Here is a 23,406-nt window from a genome sequence, read left to right as displayed (position 1 = left end):
TCAGCCACAAAACAGCCCCCAAAGCTTCAATGATTCACCTCCATATTTTACAATGGCTATCAGATTCCTTTACTTCTATACAGTCCTCTTTTGTCATGCTGATGGTGTGCATGACCACAAAGTTTGGTGATTTGTGCAGGTCAACAACCATCTGTCTCTTATATGTTTTAAGTTCTTTGTTTTTTTTCCATAATGAAAGGCAAAGGGGCTTTACATGTGTGCAACCTCATATTCATACCCCAGGAAAACAGGGCATAGTTAAAGGCAACAACAGAGTTCCTGGGTAATAAAGTATAAATTCTTGATGAGAGGAAATAAAGTATATGAGAGAAGAGAAAGTATATATTCTTGAGGGACATTATTATACATTTTATATATATATATATATATATATATATATATATATATATATATATATATATATATATATATATAATATTTAAAAAGTAGCTCTAATGAGAATTATTTTAGTTAGACCAAAGATACATTTTTTAAATAGGCTTGTCATCGCAATTGAAATGTGCCTTGCAGGCAGTACAGAGCTCTAGAGTATTCTCTCAAGTGTAAAACACAAACAACCCACATCTCCCTCATAAAACAATTCCAAGAAGGTAAGTGGCCTATGTTTTACAGGTACAAAGTCTCACAACTCTACACAACTGCAAGTCCAATACCTAAGATGATTATGATGTAATGCAAAGGAGCCAGGCTGCACATTCAACATGAAACAAAATGCAGCACTCAGTCACATTATAGTCATGGACTGCAGATACAGTCTCAGAGGACCTTCAGGAAGACCTCCTGATATCTCAATAGGAACTTTTTCTCTTTGGTTCTGCCCTTAACACAGCCAGTCACAAATGAGCTTTAAGATGGCCACTTGGCAAGGCTTTATTTCAGCCTGTAAACTGGGCAAATAAATATGTGGATAATCGCTTCGAACTGGGGAGACGTGTTTTACAAGTGAGTAAAACCACATATAGACACATAAATGGCGCCCGTTAAAACAATCATGAGCGCCACAGAGAATGCTCATTTTACTTAATGAATGGTTCAAGAGCAGTGGGGAAGAGAAGAGTGCTGCATGAGTACAGTTAAAGTGTCACTGTAAAGAATGAGAAAGAAAGAGGCAGAGATAGGGAGAAAAAGATGGGCACTGAAGACAGGAAAAATCAGCGCAGAATACAATAGTGCAATTGTGGGTCAGCATAATACAATGGTTATCACAGAAAAATAAAGAATCAACAAAGGGGAAAAAAAACAAATAGAGAGCAGGACAAAGACAGAGACAGAAAAGATTTCAGCTCTCCATTTCTGTCCCTCTGTGTGTATGTGTGTGTGTGTGTGTGTATGTGGGATCTGCTGCTTCTTTGCTTGGGTTTCTTTTTTTTTTTCCTTTTTGGTGTGTTTATTGATGTGTTGGTATTATGTCTTGAGCTGATAAGATGAATCAGGTAAATTAATGGAATTGTGTCTATTGCCATTTAGCACACACACAATACAAGAAACGTTCTTTGTTACGTCTAGGTAAAATTAATTTTTTTTCACTGTGGGGCTATGCATTGAATATAAGAATAGTTCTTACACTATGGCATAAAGAAGAAACTTAGACTATAGACTAATGGAGTTTTTTTTATGTAGGTTCATCCTGAACTTTTCCCTCTCTGTCTCTCACACTGCTATAATAAGGGAGGCGGTATGTTAGTGCTGGTGAGTCTACGTGGCAGAAGGAAAGACTTGGCCTTCGCTTTCACAAACAGGATTCATCATATCCACATGTTGCTTTAGGGTCAGGTAAGGCCAGTGAAATATGTGTGTGTGTGTGTCTCTGTGTGTGTGCGTGTGTAATTCCATATGCTAAAGTCACACATTGAATTGGCTTAAGATTCTGGCTTATTAACAATCTTGGCTCATTTCACATTATAGCAAATAAGCAGAGCTGTAGATCATGTATCAATCCATTTATTAACTGACATAATAGACTTTTAATCTCCATCATGTATTAACCTCTCAGTGCTGAGTTAAGCCATGATTCAATCCGTCTCTGGAACTATCCGAGTGGGTAAGTCCATAATGTTGCGCAGCTCATCTGTCAGGAGCACACCTCAGTGATAAGAGCATAGTAAATGACATACTATGTGAGCGGGTTATGTATCAAACTCAGCTTTATCACGAACTTCACACATCATTCTCTCCTACATTTCTCAGGAATGAGAAGTTCTAGGAATGGGCTGAAGGAGAAGAAAAAAACAGAGAAGAAAACAGAGAATAAGGTGAGTGAAGGGGCAGAGAAGAGAAGGTTTTAGACTTTGGCACCAAAGCTTGGCGGGCTGGGGTTGGGTTTTCTGACATGACTACATTTGAGCCCCAAATAAGTACACATTCTGGATTAAAATCTTAATTTCCTGTGTATTTGGGCCATTACGGTTAGTTATGGTTCACGTCTAATTTAGCAAGTAGCCAAACGACTTCTTTGGTTGTGCTATACTACGAGCAGTTTGAAAATGAGAGTCAACAATGACAGAAAAAAGCTGATAGCATATATAGCTATAGTTATAGCATATATATATATACCTATGGCATATATGTTATATAATGTATATAAAAATTATAGCATATGCTAATTCAACTCAATCAAATCAAATGGCTTGGAATCTGTAATAGCATAACTGGTGCAGCTATTTGGGTAAGAAGCGATGCCATTGCTCTCCTTTACTCCCCTGTCACAACAACTCTACAGCCGCAAGTATGTTCATCTGCATGTTCATTCGCATGAGCTTCATATGTCTAAGAGGAAAGTGTTAGCCTTCTCCCAAAATGGCTGGTACCTGCCGTGTGACAGTGGAGAACGAGCTAGTTGCTGGGAATAGGCTGTGACTACAGAAAGAAAAAAGGTCTTTGACTTTTAAAGAGAACTTTTTATTTGTAACTTTGTTAAATGAGATTTGAATTGTTTCAGAAGGCAGCTACTCTACTATTTTTCTAAACCACACTGCAGTCCACTGAACTGGCATTCAACACTTTGTTCACATCACTGTAGCAAACATAGCCAAACAGTTTAATGTAAGAACTATCTTTGATGATTTGCCTGTTTCCCCGCCGTATTGCAATTTTGGCTGGATAATCATTTCTGTTACCTCAAAGGTTGGACTGCTTGTGAGAAAGAACTAATCCTAATGCAAGGGTGTTTAATGTCATAGAAAAGACCTTGCTTCTCTTCTTTTTCCTTGAGTTTATCAATGAATTGTTGGTTCGCATTGTACGTGTACAGATATCCCATGTGACACTCATGCATGAAACAGTGGGAAGTGGTCAGTTGGTAGTTGGTAAAAGAAAATGCCTTTTTTTTAGGCTGGTCTATAAGAAAAATGAAACAGAATAAAATATTATTACTTATGAAGTGTTACATATAATATGCCAGCAATTGTAAAGATTTGCTATTAACACTACTCCAAATCAAAATCAACTGGCCACCCAATTATTTTGACGTCATTTGATCAGTGCCAATGGCTCCAGAAACTGAGTCTAAACAGGGAGCCAAACTCACAAATAAAAGAACACTGTTTTCCACTGCAACAAGAGCTTCACATGTACCAACAGCTGAGCTGACCGCACATAATACAATGTGTATATAACACATTACAATATATATATGAACTCAGAGCTAGTCATTTACTTCAGGAATTTTATATGCATACTCCACTAAAAACGCTAACAGCTACTATGGAACCTATTGGAGCCTGCATTGTTTGGCAGCTGTTCCACTTCAGTCTAGTGTTTCACACTGCACCCCTGGGAGCCGCCATTCAGGCTATACTTTAAGAAAAACAGCTTTATATAAACACAGAAAGAGAGAAAGCAAGATAGAGACTCGAGGATAGGGGAATAGAGATGAGACGAAGAGCTGAAAAGTGTATAAATTGTGCTGACACCAAGGTATAGAGCAAGAGAGGAGAAAGAATGGGAAAGAAGACGCCATGAAAATGAAGAAAAACCAAAGGCAAGGAGACAGGTCAGGCAGTGCGAGGTGAATTAGAGAGAGACATGAAGTTTTGTGGGCCTAGGCAAAGGGGGGAATGGAGCCAGCAAGTAACACCAGCTCAGCACACATACCCATGCTCAGTTGTGTAATGAAGAAGAGATTTCCTTATGCACAAAAGTAAAAGTACAGAATGCAGCATTTCTTCTGACAATCCTGATTGCTGACTTTATTCAGACACTGATTATGTGGTAGGAGATCATGTGCTAAAAGTTTTAAGACTAAGAAAGGTTTAAGATTAAGACATGATTGAGTGCAACAGTAAAAGTATATATGGGAGAGAGTTGGCTCCTTCATCGAATTATCTCATGGTAAAGAATGTGCGCATTAAACACAGCCATCCAGCCCTTTGGTCTTGAGTTCTCTCAGCTTGAGCTGTAACAGGCCTTGGTGGTGTGTGTTTGTATGTGCAGGGTGAAATGGCAACCCACAACACAAAGAGAGACCTCATGGCTTCAAGATGTGTCTGCCTGAAAACTCAACAAACACTGGCAGGGAGAAGTTTGCTCAAACGCACGTGGACAAAACAAACCACTCTCAGACTGTCAGGGGAAGGAAGGGAGAGAGTGAGGGTGAACAAGAGAAAGGTTTGAGGGAGTTTTTTTTATAGTTTAATCACAAACAGGAGGACTATGCTGAAAATACCATTACAAAAAGCAAAGTTTACATGAGCTAATAGCTAAAATGAGGGAGTGGGAAGGAGAGATAAGCATGGGGAAACTAACAGAAACTAGCGGCTAAACATTACAGACCTGTAAGATGATGGTGATAGAGACAGAAAAAGAAGGGGAAAAAGTGAGCAGGAAAGTTAAAAATGGAAAGTATACATGCATAGGCTGGGAAATAAAAATAATGGAAATGTGGCGCTTATGGATTCAAATCCCCACGACTTTCTTCTGCTTTTCCTTATGCACTTTTTTTTCTGTCTCTCTAGTGCCCAGCCGCAGGCTAACGAAAGCCCATTAAAACATGAGAACAGAAAAATGAAAACAATACATAAACCACCCAAAGAAAGACAGAGAGACTGGGGCCAAAAACAGGGCCAAAATGCGGTAGAGAAATAAAGGAAACTAAAAGACAGACGAACAGAACAGAATAATAACAGCATGTGAACACAACGCATGATTGTGTGTGCTTTTTTTTTTTTTTGAGCTACTCTGTTTGAGCCATACCGCAATAGAAAATAAGCTGAAATAAAATCCAGCATGCCAAATCTGCCTGTCTGAGCTCAGTCAAAGCTTATATCGTCAATCAAAAGTTCAGAAAGAGGTAGCGCAGCATGCTGCTTGCAAGCTGAGCAAAGACAAAAGAAAGTCAGAATAAAATCAGCATTCGCTTTTGTAGTGAATTTTGAGGTGAGGTGATACTTCTGTCATCGACAGGCTCTAAAAAAATAAGACTAGTTTTTACTGCAGTCCACCAGTTGTCATTCACGTCACCGTAGCATCAAGTGATTCTTCGTGGTTCTAATTTCATTATTTTGGCTGGTTACATCAAACCTGCAAGATTAAATATTCATTTTCAAGGCATTTCCTCACACTACTCTGACATAAAGATATTATTTTATATCTAAGAGACTCATGAAAATCAACTCTTGGATAACGGATTAAAAAAACAGATACAAATGACATTTGAGATTCAGCTACAGAAAAAGCACAAATCTGATAATGGCTTTTGGAAACTTACCTACTTGTTCATTCAGTGTTTGAATGTGGATTTTTTTGAATCTCTAATTATTATGAAATTTCAAATAGTATCCAAACAGTAAAATTTGTTTCAAATGTCCTGATATATATTAACTTCATCATTGATCTGCCTATGCAAAGATAAAGCCATACAGCTTATGTTGTGGCTAGAGCTTAGCCTAAGGATGAATTTGCTTGAAGCTTCTATCTAAATTTTCCTTATAGAATGAATTTTAAGACCAAACAGGACTGTTTCTCTATCTCTCCAAAACCCTGGGTCGAACACCTTCAGATACCTCTGGTCCAGTCAGTAGTAAGATCATTTGCATTGACTCATTTGGCTGATGCTTCAATCCACTTACAGCTGAGACAAGTGTGGAAACTTAGACTCAACAGTGGTAGATTTGAACAGATTTGAACCTTCCAATTAGTAGTTCAAAGTTTTCACCACTGAGATGCCATGCCATCTTCTTTAAATAAAACCTAGGGGTAGGGTTAATTTCCTTACTTCCTGGTCACACGACTTTTGCATCCCAAGAAATTAATAATAAGGATAATAATAAGGACTTGATCACAAAGGTGATAAGTCTACCATGTCAAGTCACAAAACTGCTTGTAGTTCTAGCTGTAGTTGTAGTTCCCTTATTCCATTGATTGACTCTGTACAGCAACGCTTCAATCACTCTCCTCTGCATGTTTGCCTCCTTCCCAGCTCTTTAATCTCTTTAATCTTGGCCAGTGGCAGCATTCATTAGATGATATTTAAAAGCTGATCATGTTGGCCCATTTTGGGATTGACGAGGGAACATGGCTGGTTTCATCCAAACTGACTTGCATTAAATCTCAGGAAACTAAATCTAATGAATAAAAAAAAGCCACCTGGTGGCCAAGAGCTTCATGCCAACACTGACATAAGCAGAGCACACACTGTCTTAATTTTCAACTACATTACTGCATGGCACAGGGTAACCTATCCAGCCTATTAACTCCAAAATCTAAAACTTTTACCCAACACACTGACAAAGTCATATAATATTTAAACTTAGACTGAAACTTGCAGATGCACTACTGCATTTGGGACTTATATTGCATAATATTGCAACACATGTTTTATGCTGTGAAAATTGTTTTGACAGCACCATGAATTCAGCTACAATTTTAGAAGAGGCACCGAGAAAACACAGTCTATCCACACATCTTTATAAAATACCTGCAATAAATGGCATAACCAGCAGAACAAGACCTGTAGTTTGACCCACTATAATGCATGCTGCTGTATAATATCTCCCAAAACCTCTGCTAACCATCTGTTTGTTTGGGCATTCATTCATTCATTCATTCATCTTCAGTTTATCCTGGTCTGGGCTGTGATGGACATGGTAACACCCTGGGCATGTGGCTATGTTATGTTATTTTATGTTATTTTATGTTATGTTAGGTTCATTTCGGTTACGGTTTGGTTCTCAGTACCACCTGTATAAGCTCTGAGGCTCATTTCTGCTTAAATCTTCTGGGTTATGTAAGGTAAAGCCCTAATTCACTATGCCTGATGTTACATATTACTGTAATTGCAAGTAGGGGAAAAATTCCAGAAAGAGATGTGAGAGGGAGGTGATTTTTGACATGCAAGAAAGGGGAGGACAGAGAGCTAGAGCAGAGAGAACGATAAGGGAGAGATGTGAAAGGAAGAAAAGAATGAGCCACTAATACAATAGATCCTGTGGAGAATTTCCTGTTCTGCTAATGGCCTGTTTGTTTGTGTAGACAAAATAGGTTACATGCCGCTTCAAGAAGAGACGGATAGAGAGAAAAAAGATAGAAAGAGCGAGAGATATAGAGAGAAATCTTTTGAGGTATGTGTCCTTTCCTGGAATGTGAAAGAGTGAAAGAGTGGAGTGCACAGAGATGAGGGCAAGAGCAAAAGCAAAAGTAGTACATCAAATATCATGATTATTTTGGGAGTAACAAGCTGTAAGATAGTAAATTAAGGTGTTCATGCTTTGGTGTTTGTCTTGAACACTGTAACCCAACATCCAAGTTTTCAAACAAGGTTCAGAAGTTGAAGTTAGCACTTTTCAAAGAGGTTGAGGCAGGTTCACTGCACATAATCCAACAATCTCCAATACAATCATTGATTATCCTTTGGTAGCACAGAATAACAATACAATCCTGGCAAAAATGGTATTATGTGAAAAGCCAAAAAGTCCAGCATGGTGCGCTGCACTCTAATTAAATCAGGCCTTTAACACTATTAACACTCGCACCATGAGGCACATTATGTCCTGCCTCCTCATTGGCCGCACATCAAGCTCAAACCAGAGCTACGTGAAGCCTTTAACAGGTAATAAGTCAACTAGCTTAGCCTGGGACCCACTTTTTTTTTCTCTAAAAAGAAAATAACATAAATATAATTTTACAGGGAGATAGTGGGGGGGATCAGATATTTAATTTTCAATTTTATCTCACTGTTTTTAAACTTCTGGCCCTCATCCATCATAAATCATCTCCACTGGTTCAAACCCAACAAGTGCTCAGGTCAAACATCTTATATACTAGTATGCATTTTATAAATTATACTTCTACGCATGTGTATGTGTTGAGAGGTCATCTGACACTCACTGCTGGAACAGAGTAATTTTATTGTTCTTACTAGGAATGAGACAAGACGAGATGGTTTTGCATGAAGGCAAAAAATCCACCATAGTGGCTGATGAAGAGCAAGAAGAGCAAGAAGAGCATGAAGGATGAAGGGGATGAAGAGCAAATCCAATCAGCAGATTCATTAGTGGAACCAGAGACCTTCATCATCATCATTACAGCCCCCTTTACCGGTCTCTCTGCCTTCCTCTATGGGATAATTCACCATGTGATTTCACTTACAGCAGATTACAGTTCACATCAAAATGGAAAGAAGATCCAGCAGAGGACTGCCTGAGCACTCATTTCTTCTTTTTTTCTCTCCAGCTTTCTATTACTCTTGTTCTGCTTTGTGGGGGAACTTGGGGTGAAAACAAACCCTCCTGTATATTTTACCTCCGTTTCAAATTCCACCGCTCCAAACTGCAGATGTGGGCAACTGGCCACAGCAACTCTTCAAACTGTCGGCCTGAAGCAGAAGGAGGGGGAAAAAGCAAGGAAAAAACTGCATCTCGCTGCTTCCAATCTCGTGTAAACACAGGATGAGTTCCAGCCATACCGAGATTAGTGACCAGAAAAACAGTAAGAAGGATTGAAGGAAGGAAGGAAGAAATTAAGAAAGAAAGAAAGAAAAGAACAAATACAATACAACAACTGATTCATAGCAGTCTTTTAACGCAATGCTATTATCTTTATCTTTATCTGTCTAGTGCTCCAAATATCTGTATTCTGTAACCCAAAGTAGATGTGGCCTATATATATATATATATATTTATATATAGACAGTTACTACAGATGATTGAACGGACACTGTAAATGCATGATGCAGCACCACACATTCATGTTTATGTGTATGGTCTTTGTTTGTCCCATGAGTATTCGCTTGCACCCATATGAAAGTAAAGACCTTCCACTTGCATTACGCTTTTGTTGCATCCTGTGGGATCCTGGTCATGACGCACACCTCTAGTCTGAGCCAGATGCCTTCTAGGCTTTTTAGTCTTATTCTTCTGAGAGTGGTATTGCTGGAATGCCAGAGGATCTAGTTTGCTGGAAACCCTTAACTTTTCTCCTAATTACAATTAATTGGGGGAAAGTGGGCAGAGAAGAAAGAAAACATCTTAAGGGACACTAAATGTGCTGATGTTACAGCTGAAGACCAACTGGCTGAGTTCCTCTCTTGCCAAGTGTGACTGCAACTTTCTCAACTGTGTCACCCACCACCTCTGTTCTGTTAGAACAGCACCAGCAGATGTGGAAAGCAACTGGGTGGAAAAATCAAGAGATACTGAGACACCTGGAGCATTAATCAGGAGAAGACCACAGGTCAACAACGCTCTTCAGAGAGATAAAGATTAATGGAGGAGATAAAGATTCCATGCAAGAATATGTGTAAGATAGGTCCACAAGGATAAATTAGGTCTGACACCCAAATGTTATAGCAGCTTCAACGCTGCAAAGACTTTTTAAGGAAAAAAGTGGAGCTACCTACCTATCTATTTATCTATCACCATGAGTGCCAGTGAAAAAACTTCATACATATACTTAATTTGTGTATGTATTAAAACATTGTCAGTTTCAGCTTTTATTCATCCTGATTTGTGTCACTTTTAACACAAGAATATCTACATAGAATGTAATAGCAAATCTGATCGTACTAATGTTTTATAAATAAGGCCCCAGTAGCCAGCTTCAGGTTGAAAATGTCAGGTTGAAAAATAATTTTTGAGCTAAAATCCTGTCCTTAATTAAAGTAAAACAAAATGTAAAATGGATTTTTACAGGTTTTTTTTTTCACAAATTACAGTTTTTGACATCAGTTTTCAGTAAAATCCTGTTTATTTAAAGTAGTATACTGTATAATACTCATACTCTGTTATTTTAATTATACTCTTTTTACTGGCAACAATGCTGCTAGTATTTAACTGCTAGTATTTAACATTTTTACAGTGCTTTATGCTGCACATTGACAAGGCAATGCTTAGACTCCATATGAATGCCCATACTCCTTAAATATCTAATCTCCACTGGCATCATTCCCACTCAGAAAGAACTCATTTCTGCTTTCAAGGATGACATGGTAATTCGCTATCAGCTACTTTATTGTACACACCTCCTTCAGAAAACATACAGCGAGGAGAATGGAGATAGTATGGAAAGGAAATTCCCCCATCTGTATCTGTCTCCATTTATTTTATTGGAGAAGCACAGGCATAGCAGTGGCTTGAAGCTTAAAAGATATTAAAAGAAACCGTCAGTATCAGCTTGAATGCTTTAAGAGGTTTGGTAAGTACAGGTTCAGGATGGAGGTTGAGTTTCCCTCTCTGCTGGCCCATTTCTGTCAGGCAGGGCGCCTGCTTCACAGCTCCCAGGGCAGAGCAGGAAAACTTACAGCAGGAAATACCTCACCAATAGTCACCCCACTGGAATAGTAAGATGAATGAAAGAAAAAAAGCGTGGAGAGGGAACGAGGGCGGGTGAGTGAGTGAAATGCAAGAGAGGAAAGACAGTACAAGAGCAAAACCGAGGTAGGAAAAGAGGTAAGAAAAAGAAGTGTTGAAAAAACAGAGAAGTGAGAAGGAAAGTATGAAAAGGTTTTCTGCACTATGGTCGTTAATTGGACTTATATGAAACTATATACGGAAAGAGGCTGTTTCCACACTTTTCCTCACACTTGCCATTAGATAAGAGAATCTTTCTGAAAATCTACTCTTCCTGGCGCCATATAGAGTGCGAATCGCAAACCACATAAAAGCTAAAGGTTAACTGGCCCTGAGGATCGAGCCAGAAGGTTAATGGTAATGTGTAAAATTGTCCTTTGCTTACAGCTTGACTGAAGGTCCTTGCCTGAAATGTAGGCTCAGTGCCATCTCTGGACTGAAATATGGGAAATTAAACAATAATTATCCCGCTCAAAGTTTACAGGTTTCAAATTCTCACCACAAACACAGTTAGGGGCACTTTAAAAGCTCAATTAAAGAATGTGTATGAACGCCAACTACAGAGGTGGTAATGCCAATAACAGTCAAGGCCAAGTCCAACTCAGGCTGAAATGGAAGTCAAGGGGAAAAAAAGCTGAGGGCTGATTCTTAGTGTAGAAGTGTGGTTATGTTTCCAAACCATAGCCTGGGCGAGGATTCTTAAAAACACAACTTCTTCATTTCATTGATTCACTGAGGTCTTTCAAATTAACACTTTCCACAACATAATCCTGGAGGAAGATCACTAGAGCATCCATAATACCTATAATTTTACAGCTTATTTTCTCTGATACATAAGTTATGCTTTACATAATGCTTTAATACCAGTCTCACTCATGGCACTTTGCTTATCATGGATGGTATAGTAGATTTTTAGCTACATGTTTTTGTTAAGGTTTTTATTGTGTTTTGTATATTAACTACAAAAGCAACGTGTGTTTGAATGTTTGGGGGAATGCCATGTGTTACTTGTGAGGCTTACAATGCTTGGGCTGTGTAGATACGGTATATCACACTCATATTGATATTATGCCAACTTAACATAGCGATATAGTCTTTGACCTGCTATACCACCACTGCAAATTCCCCAAACATTTAAACATTTAAAAATAGCCCATAATACTAAATATCAATTAGCTTATTTCATATGGGAGAAAATAAACCAATATTTTTGATCTGGTAGTATTTAATAAATTGCTTAAATAGCCTTACAACAAATCAATAAAATATACAGTATGACAATACAAAACAATACCGATTTACCAAACCCTGACATCCTTTGTCCGTCAGTATTTAAATAAACATGGTATAACTAGTATAGTACATCAAAGCTACAGCGGTTTGGTTAAAAAGTATACAAATGAAAAAAACCAAGAACCAATACGAAATGCAATCATTGCAAGGTACAAAGGTAAAAGTCTACACACCCCTGTTAAAACGACAGGTTTTTGTGAAGTTAAAAAATGAAATGAAGATAAATCATCTCAGAACTTTTCCCACCTTTAATGTGAAATTGCAAAGTATACAAATAAAGTGAAAAACAAGCAGAACATTTTTTAGAGAAAAAAGAAAAAGAAAAAACTTACAGTAACCCAGTTGCATAAGTATGCACACCCCTAAACTAATACTTTGTTGAAGCACCTTTTGATTTTATTACATCACTCTTTTATAAACTTTTTGGCTAAGAGTCTATCAGCATGGCACATCTTAACTTGGCAAAATTTTCCCACTCTTTCTTGCAAAAACATTCTAGATCCATCAGATTGTGAGGACATCTCCTGTGCACAGCCTGCTTCAGTTCACCCCACAGATTTTTAGTTGGATTCAGGTCTGAGCTCTGGCTAGGCCATTCAACAGCACTGATCTTCTTTTGATTAAACCATTCCCTTGTTGGTTTGGATGTATGCTTTGGGTCATTGTTGTGCTGAAAGGGGAAATTCCTTTTCATCTTCAGTTTACTAGCGGGCACCTGAATGTTTTGCACTAAAATCGACTGGCATTTGTAGCTATTCATGATTCTCTCTACCTTGATAAAAGCCCCAGTTCTGGCTGAAGAAAAGTAGTTCTAAAGCATGATCATGCCACCACCATGCTGCACTGTGGGTATGGCTTTCTTTTGGTGATGCTCTTTTTTTTGCACCAAACATAGCTTTGGGATTTATTGAATTATTATACCTTTTGGAATTGGTCTCATCAGACGACACATTTTGCCACATGGTTTGGGTTGATTTAGTTGAGCTTGGATGTTTTTTGTGAGAAAGGGCTTCCGTCTAGCCACCCTACCCCATAGCCCAGACATGTGAGGAATACAAGAGATTGTTGTCACATGCAGAGAGTAATCAGTACTTGTCAGATGTTCCTGCAGCTCCTTTAATGTTGCCGTAGGTCTCTTGGCTGCCTCCCTGGTAAGTTTTTGTTTTGCCCTTTTATAAATTTTGGAGGGACATCCTGTTCTTCGTGATGTCACTGTGGTGCTCCATTTTCTCTACTTGTTGATGATGGCCTTTACGGTGTTCTGTGGTACATCTAATGTTTAGGAAATTCTTTTATACCCCTCTCCTGATCGATACCTTTCAACAAGTGAGATACCATGCATGCTTTGTCAACTCTTTGCGGACCATGGCTTCAGCAGTTGAGGAAACCAAGAAGATGTTAACAAAATTCTACAGAAATAGCTGGTCTTTATTTGGGGTTAATCAGAATAATTTCATTGATGACAGCTGTATGATTATTACTATTGAACATGAGATTGAATGTGATTGATTCATTCTGAACATAGCCACATCCCCAATTATAAAAGGGTGTACACACTTATGCAACCAGGTTACTGCAACTTTTTACATTTTTCCTATGTTTCCCTAAAATGTTAGTAATTTCACATTGAGAGTGGAAAAAGTTTTGACCTGATTTATCTTGGTTTCATTTTTTCCATCACAAAAACCTGCCATTTTAACAGGGGTGTGTAGACTTTTTATATCTATTGTAGGTGCTAAAAAAGTGGTATCCTAGATACTGTCTGAAAAAAAGAACAGGGCAAGTGACTTTGATCAGAAATAACCAATGATATTCAAACTTATGTTCAGTATTTATCACACGCCTGTCATCAATAAAGTGATTCTGATTAACCCCAAATAAAGGGGTTCCAATCAAGATAGAGGGAATCATTGATAGCTCCAAATACCAATCTATTTTGGCACATAAATCTGCAGGTCTCTGTTAGACAGATGAAGACGAAGAAAAAATTCACCTTGCAACAAGATAATGACCCAAAGCGCAACAAAGGAATGGCTTCAGAAGAGGAAGATCGTTGAAAAATGTTGAAACGGAGCCAAAACAGAGCCCGGATCCAAATCCTATCGAAAACCTGTGGAGTGACTTGAAGAAAGCTGTGCATGGGAGACCCTCACAATTTGACAGACCTGGAGCATTTTTGCAAGGAAGAGTGCAATACCATTTCAAGGTGTACTAAGTTGGTAGAGACTTGCCCAAAAAAGATTGAGTGCTGTATTACAAGCAAAAGGTGTTTTAAAAAAGCAAAGGGGTGTGCACATTTGTGCATCCAGATTATTGTAAGTTTTAATATTATGTGCTATATCACATTAAAGGTGGAAAAAGATCTGAATGATTGATTTAGAACAGGGGTGTCCAATCTTATCTGGAAAGGGCCGGTGTGGGTGCAGGTTTTCACTCCAACCAAGAAGAAGCCACACCTAAGTCTACTGCAAGCCAAGGTCAACTGAGTAAACAGGTGGAGTCAGGTGTGGCGATTGGAATGAAAATGTGCACCACACTGGCCCTTTGTGGATAAGACTGGACACCCCTGATTTAGAATTTTATGAGGCACTTGTTTGTTAAATTGTCAATTTAGTATATGACTAGTTTCTATTTAAAAAATGTAAAGAAATCGTAATATTAATACAGCACTTTGTGCTTGGGATTTCTTTCTAACTGCAATAAATACCCCCAAATCTCCTCATGAAGCTTTTTGCACCCCACTTTGCCACAATCGTCTTCACTGCAGATAGGAGTATTTGCTACTATGCTCAGTTAGTTACGCAAATTTTGCACTCACACTGAAGATAAATTAACCTTCATTCCTTGTCTTTTCCCATCCTTGCTCCTTTCCCCTGCTTTCCCTTGGGCTACAGGAAGAAGATGGATCTCCTCGCTGTGAAATGTTCATAGGCCAAAACCGCACATTGCTGACTCTTCTCATCCAGCTGGCTTCTGTGCTTGCAGTCACACACTCCAACCACACACACACACACACACACACACACATGTACGCACACATCCATCCATGAACAAACACCCAACGACCTCACACACGCGCCTTTCTCACACTTCCTGACCCAGTCCAGCTTCCCAGAGCCCACCATGTCCAATAGCCATGCTGCCTTATGCAGTGTGTGTGGGAACAATTAATCTGGCTGACAACAACAAACAAATGGGCGAAATGAGGAGCACTTGAACAGTCAGGCATGATGTAGTGATTTATTTTGTGACATAAACTGCAAGCAAAGTGACTCAGTGAGATGATACTAGAAGTCGGGGTTTGCAGTATTGTCTTTAAGACTACTGGTTTGCTATTAACATGTTACTGCAAATTTATAACCCATTCTTGCATGCATATTACAATTAAGTGATTAAAAAGACTTTGTGAGAGAACAATAAGAGGCCACTTAAGATAGATAGTAAAGAGTTGAGGTAATCCAAACATGAATTACGTAAATAATCAGTAAGATTTTTTTTAATATAACAGCAAATCGTTGTGAGTGCAAGATAGCAAGACAGACACATAGAAAGAAGTAGAGAGAACAGGAAGGGGGAACAGTCCTGTGGTGTCTGTTTTCCCACTGGCTGGCGAAGATCAACTACAGCCAGCATAAACACATGCCTTCATGGTTCATACATTTCCTGCTCCCCTCCACATCCCAATGTAAGGCCACACAAGTGCACAACGGAGGAGAGAAAAGTAAAGCAGAGAAGGAAAAAATGAGAAAGAAAGAGCCTGTGTGCTGTGTGTGTTAACACTCAGATGAAAACGAAGAAGCAAAGTAAATGAAAACTCAATAATCCTGTTCAATAGTAATAACAGTTAAAGCAGGCAGTTAAAAGCAAAGAATTTCAAATTCCTGTTATAAAGCCTATGGAATTTCAATCAAGCACCCGCTCGTTCTGTACTTTTAATTCGCTGCCAACCAGTTTATAATTGCGTCCATTAGGATTCATTGTGAAATAACTACAGAGTCCATCTTATGAGGCTCTTTTAGATCTTAAGCACTTCAAAAGGACCCCACTGTACCTCCCTCTGTTCTAGACTACAAAGACAGAGGGCTGTAAGATAGTTCTCAAACACCATCTGTTTAAGATCTGCGATCTGTCTTACTGCTTCTCTCAGTGCTGCTCTCAAAACACTGGAATCATACTTAATCTATAGACAAAATTCTTCTAAATAGGAAACTAAAATATTTCAGAACACAAGAGCAAAATAATGAAAGAAAATTAAAGGGGTCTAAAGATGGAGCCTTGAGGAACTCCAATCTCATTCATCATACCTATCTATTTACCATATACCATACCATATAAATTGTCTGATTCCTTTTCTCTCTTTTTTTTTTTGGAATTTTACCCCATTTTCTCCTGATTTGGTCATTTACCAGTTCCCACCCACTAGTTGGTTCTTCCCAATCACATGACAGCCACCAAGAGGGAAGGCTAGCAAATGCTTCTTTCAAGACATGTGAAGCCAGCCACCATACCTTTTCAACCTGCTGCTCATGCTCATGCTACTTCACCCTCTTCCGAATACATGAGTTCACAAAGCCCCATGGTTGCCAGAGTGTTGCACTGATTGACAGAGGATTGAGTATTGCCCTCCCTCCCACCAAGAGAGTCCCCTGGACTCCTGGAAATAGGGCAAATGCCTGGTCTTCCTTTCATATCAACATTCCTTACAAAGAGAGTTCATACACAAGCAAGAAAAACCTTTGAGGGCACGGCAGTGTAAGATCGTGACTTGTCTTCACAAGATAGTTAATGTCATATCCTGTGTTCACATGTATAAAAATACTCCCTTATTCCATTTGGTCTTCCCTATGGCAGCTCAACCTGTTCCACTCCCACGTGTGTGTTATCAAAGCCTATGCCAAATGCTGTTTATTCATTCCTATTTGAGTGAGAAGCTTTAAACCTGACGCATACACAGGAACATGCCTCCCCCCTATCTCCTAACATGCTAAATAAAGGAAATAGAGAACCAAAATGCTAATGCTTATTAAATTTAAGACAGAATCACGAAGGACGTGTTCAGGATTTTAGGGTTATCAGCTATAAAAAATTCAGATGACAGTATCCTGTTTATGGTTATTGAGGTCAGCGTGTATCCACAGGCAGTCTGAAGAGCAAAAACGTTGAGTTTTACAAGTATGCATTGTTAGAATTAGAAATCCTAGACATTATAAAGGTTTAATTCGGGATGTTCTGTAATGCCGTTAGCCAAAGAGTACAATCTGTTTTTGGTCTTAGGAGGGGTGTTTCACACTTGACTTACCTTGAAAGGATAATTGAGCTTTGTGTGTTTGTGTTTGGGAAGTGAGACACAGGAACGTGGATGAAGAAGTTACTCACTACCTTTTTTTCCACAATCTGGGAGCTCTTTGCCTGGAGTTGTTTTGGAACCTGCACATTATCTCCACCCCGACATTCTCTTGCTCTTACAAGCACATGCTTCCTCTCTCTTTCACTAGCCACGCTAATCATCCAGATATCTGCTTTTCATTCAGGCCACGGGTCTTAATGACTTAACCAAAGTCACGCTTTGGAGAACACACTAAACAATCCTGCCCTCCTCATTCTCTCTGTCTGCACTGGGCTTCCCTTGGCCTTCAACTGTGTATGAGTGATTCTGTGGAAACTCTCCACTGTGGTCTTGATTCAATAAGGTGGAGCAGCTACACATATGCTACCATTCTGCGTAAATACAGCTCAGCAGCAGAGCGCACAGCATGAAGTCAAATTCCCCCCTGAAAAAGCTCGCCAAACTGATGAGCGTTAGTCTGTTCCTTTGTATGTGGAGGAGTGAGTGCATGCCCTCACACACTACCTAGTAACATGCAAATAGCAAAGAACTTGCCCAAATCTTCAGCAAGCATTTGGTGGCTGGCAACTACTGCTCTGGCTTCTCTAAAAAAAGAGAGAAGGAGAATGAATTTCTCTGCCAGAACACCAGGGGTCCCTACGTGCCAAGGAAGAGAGATAAGCACCCCCTGCCCGGGGAGTGCATGAAAGAACTTTCCCCAACTATCACTTTAAAACTATCACTTTATCTCACTGATAGGAGAATGTCCTGCCATCAGCTTGGCATTCACTCAGGAGGATCTCTGAGAGCTAAAATCTTCATCCTCATTAGCTGATCACCATTTCTGTGTACTCTTCGTGTAACACTGCTGTACAGATGGGGGAATGAGTGTCCAATCTCATTAGGGAATGATTGAGGCGAACATCTGTTTACAGTTCAGGCCTATCGTCTACGAGGGCGTATGCATGTGTGTGAGTAGATGTGTTTTAGAAGAATAAATGTCAGCCAGAGAATTATAAACGACACAACAAACTGGCATTCTCAGAGGTCAATGCTGGGTCCCGTCTGAATATATCGGCTCTGGTCTTTAATAAAATCATTACTACATCTGATACACGGCACGAAAAGAGAACATGTAAATAGACAGAGGTTTGAATATTTGAACAGCGCAATGAACAATACCTCGTTCTGTGTGCTGTGTGCATGCTGGCGAATGTAAACTTGCGCACATGCGTTTACAACTAGGACAACTGTGTGGAACCAAAATGGATCAAATAAGAGGGAAAAAAAGGAGGAGAGGGATGAGAGCGTATGAAAAAGACAGACGAGCCGTGGAGGGAGCAGAGGGAGGGCGGCAGTGGGTTAAAAAGTAACAGAGGTTTTATTGTTTATGACTCTCGGGCAATGGGAGGAGGGAGACACTGTGAGCACTAGCCTGGCACAGAGAGCAGGCCTCAGGCCAACCTCTACCCTGCAGTCAGAGAATACCCTAGCCTAGAAACAGCACACATGCGCATGTGCATGTATGGACACTCTCTCTCTCTCTCTCTCTCTCTCTCTCACACACACACACACACACACACACATATAGTGGTACAGTCCTGACATCATTTAAAAAACATGAACCAACATAAGTGCAAAATCAAACCACAAACTGAGTCTTAAAACGAATCTTTCAGATTTTCAAACCCACACACGTGATTAATAAGACACGTCAGAGTGTTTCAATTCACATCTCTACTGACATTAAATGTGGAGCCGAAACACAGAGCACAATTTAAGGTTACCTGCTAGAGAGATAAGGGTTGATGATCTCAATATGTAAGGTCTCTGCAATTAGGCTGTGCATATGCCCCCTTTCCCTCTTTAACTCTCTCTCTCTCTCTTTCATTCCTTCTTTCTCTTTCTCGCTCTCTCTCTGACAGATTTTAACCAAATACCAGCAAACAAGCAATTATTTCTGGCAGCCGGAGCCCGTGGTTCCTTTCCAAGAAAGCGAAAGACCAGAGGGAGTGGGGGTGGATGAAGTCACCCTCGCAGATGGGATTTAAATCAATATTACATTATATGTCCTTATTTATTAAAAAAAGAAGCAGGAAACCAACCCAAAAGGGGCCTGAAAACGTTTAACACTGCTCCACAGTGACGGAGTAATTGCTTTTAATATATACATTTTTCACCCCCTTCTACTCCATCACTATTGTAATTTCCTCCTCTCCCGCCCCCGTGTCCTATTTAATTCCTTGAAGTCACTGCAATCTTTTCTGTATAAAATTATACCTAAAGAAAAAAATGTAGCTGCCAAGCATTGAGTCCTAACAGAAACCATCTGGAATAAAGTTTAGAAAAAACAACCTTAGTTAAGCTTTCAAAGAGGAAGAGGAGGGAGATGAAGAGTGCAGGACAAAGAGCAGCAGATGCACTGATAGAGGAGGTTAAGAGATAGACTTACAAATGCTGCTTAAATGTGGTCTGCCTTTAGTTAATATACAGAAAATCTGTTTCTTTTCACTTTGGTAAACTATGCTAATTCTTTATCTAAGGGAAAGCATTTCAAATTAACATAGATGGTAAAAATGAATTACCTTATACATATATTGTAGTGTGCTTCTAGATTGAATGTGTAATAAATGTCTCAGTTGGTTGTGAATACCAACTTGAGTATTTACTAGATATATATGAAATTTCAACCCTCCACTCTTTTGGGTCTATTAGGTAAAAAATACAACACACTAGTGTGTGTTGTTATATGAAAATAGTCAATGCTGGGGTGGTGTGGTTGTTTTCCAATAACAGCATGTCCTGAAGTGCTTTATTCCTCTTATACCACAGAAATTTCCCAACTGTTACAAATTTTAATTTATTAATGCACGATGTCTTGAAGACATTTTCACATAGCGGAAAACTTGCTGACTGTTACAAAGCGCTGACACCCGAGACTCCATAAATGTTAAATAAACAACTCCTTCCTGAAAACTTCACCATATCAATGATAATAAGGTTTTCTTTGTCACATAACAATATGTTTTTAATCAGTTTGTTATTAGCCTTAGATTATGTGAAGCATCTGCTGTACAAGTTCCTGTGAATGAGCTGTTACTACAGAAGCAATAGCGTATTAGAATGAGTGTGTTAATATAAACCTGTGATTTGAATTTGGATGTCAGAGCTGCTGTTTTAGAAAATGAATGACCAATCAGATTTGAGAATTCAACAGTGCTGTGAAATCACAATTACACAATTAATAGCATACTGAAAAACCATCAGAATAAAGATTCTGAGTTAAAGATTTCCCCAAATTTAGAACAGACTCACTTTTATTGTCACTCAAATTCCTGCACAGTGTAATATTGTAGCATTACAAAATTTGTAATTTTGTATAATTTGTAATATTACAAAAGACAAAAGGAAAATCTTGGAAAACACTGGAAAATCTCACCTAATAGTCCGGCTCATCCGGTCCACAACAGTGATGTTATTTTACAGGAATCCAGGCCCCAGTAATTGTCTTCTTCATTCACATACTAATAACTGGTGCACAGTCAACCGGATAAAATCTAGTTCCCGAGTGGCCTTTAGATTCGCGTAGAACACATGGGCACCGTAGAACTCGTGATTAGTTTGCTATTTCGTTATGCAGCTGCAATATATTATCTATCGCTCATCTCATTCAGGAGTGTCACACATTTATCCACACATTTATTCAAGGGGGTATCAGATTGCAGCTAATACAAAACCAGAGAAATCAAAAGGTGTAGATCTGTGGTTTGTTTGGTGCATGCTGCAAGCTAAGGGCAAAAAAGGCATCTGCTTCACCCTTGTGTGAATGTTACCTACCTGCTTCCGTTAACCTTCCTTATACCACAGCGCTGTTGAGTTCCCAATTCTGATTGGTCAGAAGGTGTTGATTAAATGTTTAAAATTCTGTAATTCAATTTAATTCAAATCACAGGTTTATATTAATGCCCTCCTTCTAAGGCCTTATTGTTTCTACGGTAACAGCTCATTCAAAGGGACTCGTACTACAATATACGCAATCTAAGGCTAATAATAAATGGATAAAAAAACATAATAAAATGTATTGTTAATGGTGAAGCTTTCTATAAGACGTTGTAATGGTCAGTATGTTTTCCACCATGGGAGAGTCTCCAGGCTTTCCAGTTCCTTGGTAATGTGCCAAGCTATGTTTTTTGTCCTATTAACTTCAACAGGGAGAAAAAGGAGAGGCTGGTGAGGAAATTACTCTTACTAGCAGCTATAACATAAGTGATAACAGGAACTAACTTGTTTCGTGAATGTTCCACAACAGTAAATGTAACTATAACCCGTTAAAAGGCACATTGTGCTGTTCATTACTAAATTAAACTTAATAACTACAAAATAAGAGGATGGAATAAGAGTAATATACTTCAGAATGTGCTGTTATTAGGAAATAATCCACATGGGGTGGTAATAGCTGCATTACACCATCCTGTTGTTGATTATTTTCTTTATCAGCACATCCGAAGTGTTTGATTCCTTGCATAATGTTTGACCTCTTGGCCTTGGAAGTGCCTTTCGAATGTAATTCTTTTCGTTATGGTACAGTTTTGTTCTGCTGGTCCCTGTTACAGTTTCTTCATTGTTAGAATTATACAGTATTTCCTTTATAACATGCATTTACTTTAGACAGACAGGCAACAGCACATCACTTTTCACATAACTATCTGCTAATGCTAATAAAAATACACATGAAGACAGACAGACAGACAGACAGACAGATAGTGTTTCCTTACCTGTGGTTGAGTTGATAGGTCCACAGCACATGTAGGAGATAAAAGAGATAAAAGGGACATGGTGGTGAGAATCATGTCTGCAACATAGCAACTTTTTTCCTAGTGAGCAGTATGTGATGCTTCAGGCTAGTGTGTGGCTTTAAGTGGTGCTGCTATAGAAAATGAAAGGGCTGGTTGCCGGTGCTTGGAGGCGTCGGGTGAGAGAAATGCTCCCGTACGTGTGTAAGTGTGATAGTGTTTCTGAGGCAGCGAGAGTCTGTGTGTGAGCTACAAATCTTAATTGGGCCTTTTGTTTTTCAGCTCCATCTGTGGCTTATCAGTGCCGAAGAAAATACAAGGTGTTGCAAAACATAAATTGCCTGCGTTTGGTTACGAGCAGTTTGCTTCAGCCTAACACAGCGAGAGAAAAATGAGAGGCTTACACAGTCTAACAGTTTCACACAGATACTCCACAGCTGTATATCAAAGATGTTACTGGGCATTCATGTAATCAAAATCACAACTATGCACAGGCAGAGTCATGAGAACAGATTCTTAAACCAAAAACATAAAACAATACGGCCTTCACCAACCCACTGCTTCTCAGTAACCTAAGCTGTCTCCAACATTTATATACAATTAGCTAGGAAACTTCATAACACTGCAACAAACAACACAAGAGCTTTACCGAGCAACCGCAACCCCACATACAGACATGCTGTTAGCATCACTGTTAACTTTATTAAAAAGCTTGTTTGTGGGTTTCTAAATGGAGTAGAGTTTCTTGTCAAACTGTCTGGCCTGCTGTCAGAAGAATGCCAGAGTATTGTATAAAGCAGGGGGTTCTCAAACTTTTTACAGTCAAGGACTCTTTTGTCTTATAAAAAAATCCCATTCCCCATCAGATTTATTTCACGAACAAACTGTTAAAAATTTAGGTGCATTATTTAAATGTGTACAATAATAGCTTGGCTATTTATTCAAGCAAGTAAGTTTTTTTTAATGTCTTTTAATAATTTTTAATATCTTTCCAACCATTTTTATTAAAACTGTCATTGGACTCCAGCTGATATTATTTATAGGCATAATACTTTTGATAGTGGTGCTTTCAACCTCTGACATAAAATTAAAAAAAAAAATTTAAACTCATGAATCCCTTATTTGTCATATTTTAAATGATACCTTACCAAGAAAAGACTCAAGCGGAAGTTAAAGTAACATATGGTCAAAA

General features: G+C 38.9%; 1 protein-coding gene across 12 annotated transcripts in view; it reads right to left on the bottom strand.

Moving 5' to 3' along the window:
• The window catches only part of nfixb (nuclear factor I/Xb), a 143,615-nt gene that overhangs the window by 41,290 nt on the left and 78,919 nt on the right, over nt 1–23,406 (bottom strand). The window contains exon 4 of one of the 12 annotated variants that reach the window (XM_053239054.1): nt 457–22,196. The exons of 10 other annotated variants lie outside the window; for them this stretch is intronic. In XM_053239054.1, the coding sequence (XP_053095029.1) occupies nt 22,081–22,196 (116 nt within the window). In that variant the 3' untranslated portion in view covers nt 457–22,080. Of the gene's footprint in view, nt 1–456; nt 22,197–23,406 lie in introns of those variants that run through there. One more of the 12 variants, XM_053239055.1, reaches the window with a different exon arrangement.

This window comes from Pangasianodon hypophthalmus, chromosome 13 (assembly GCF_027358585.1).
Source record: "Pangasianodon hypophthalmus isolate fPanHyp1 chromosome 13, fPanHyp1.pri, whole genome shotgun sequence".
NCBI classification, from domain to species: Eukaryota; Metazoa; Chordata; class Actinopteri; order Siluriformes; family Pangasiidae; genus Pangasianodon; species Pangasianodon hypophthalmus.
Note: the sequence above shows the minus strand (reverse complement) of the source record. Positions and strands in the feature narration are given on the sequence as shown.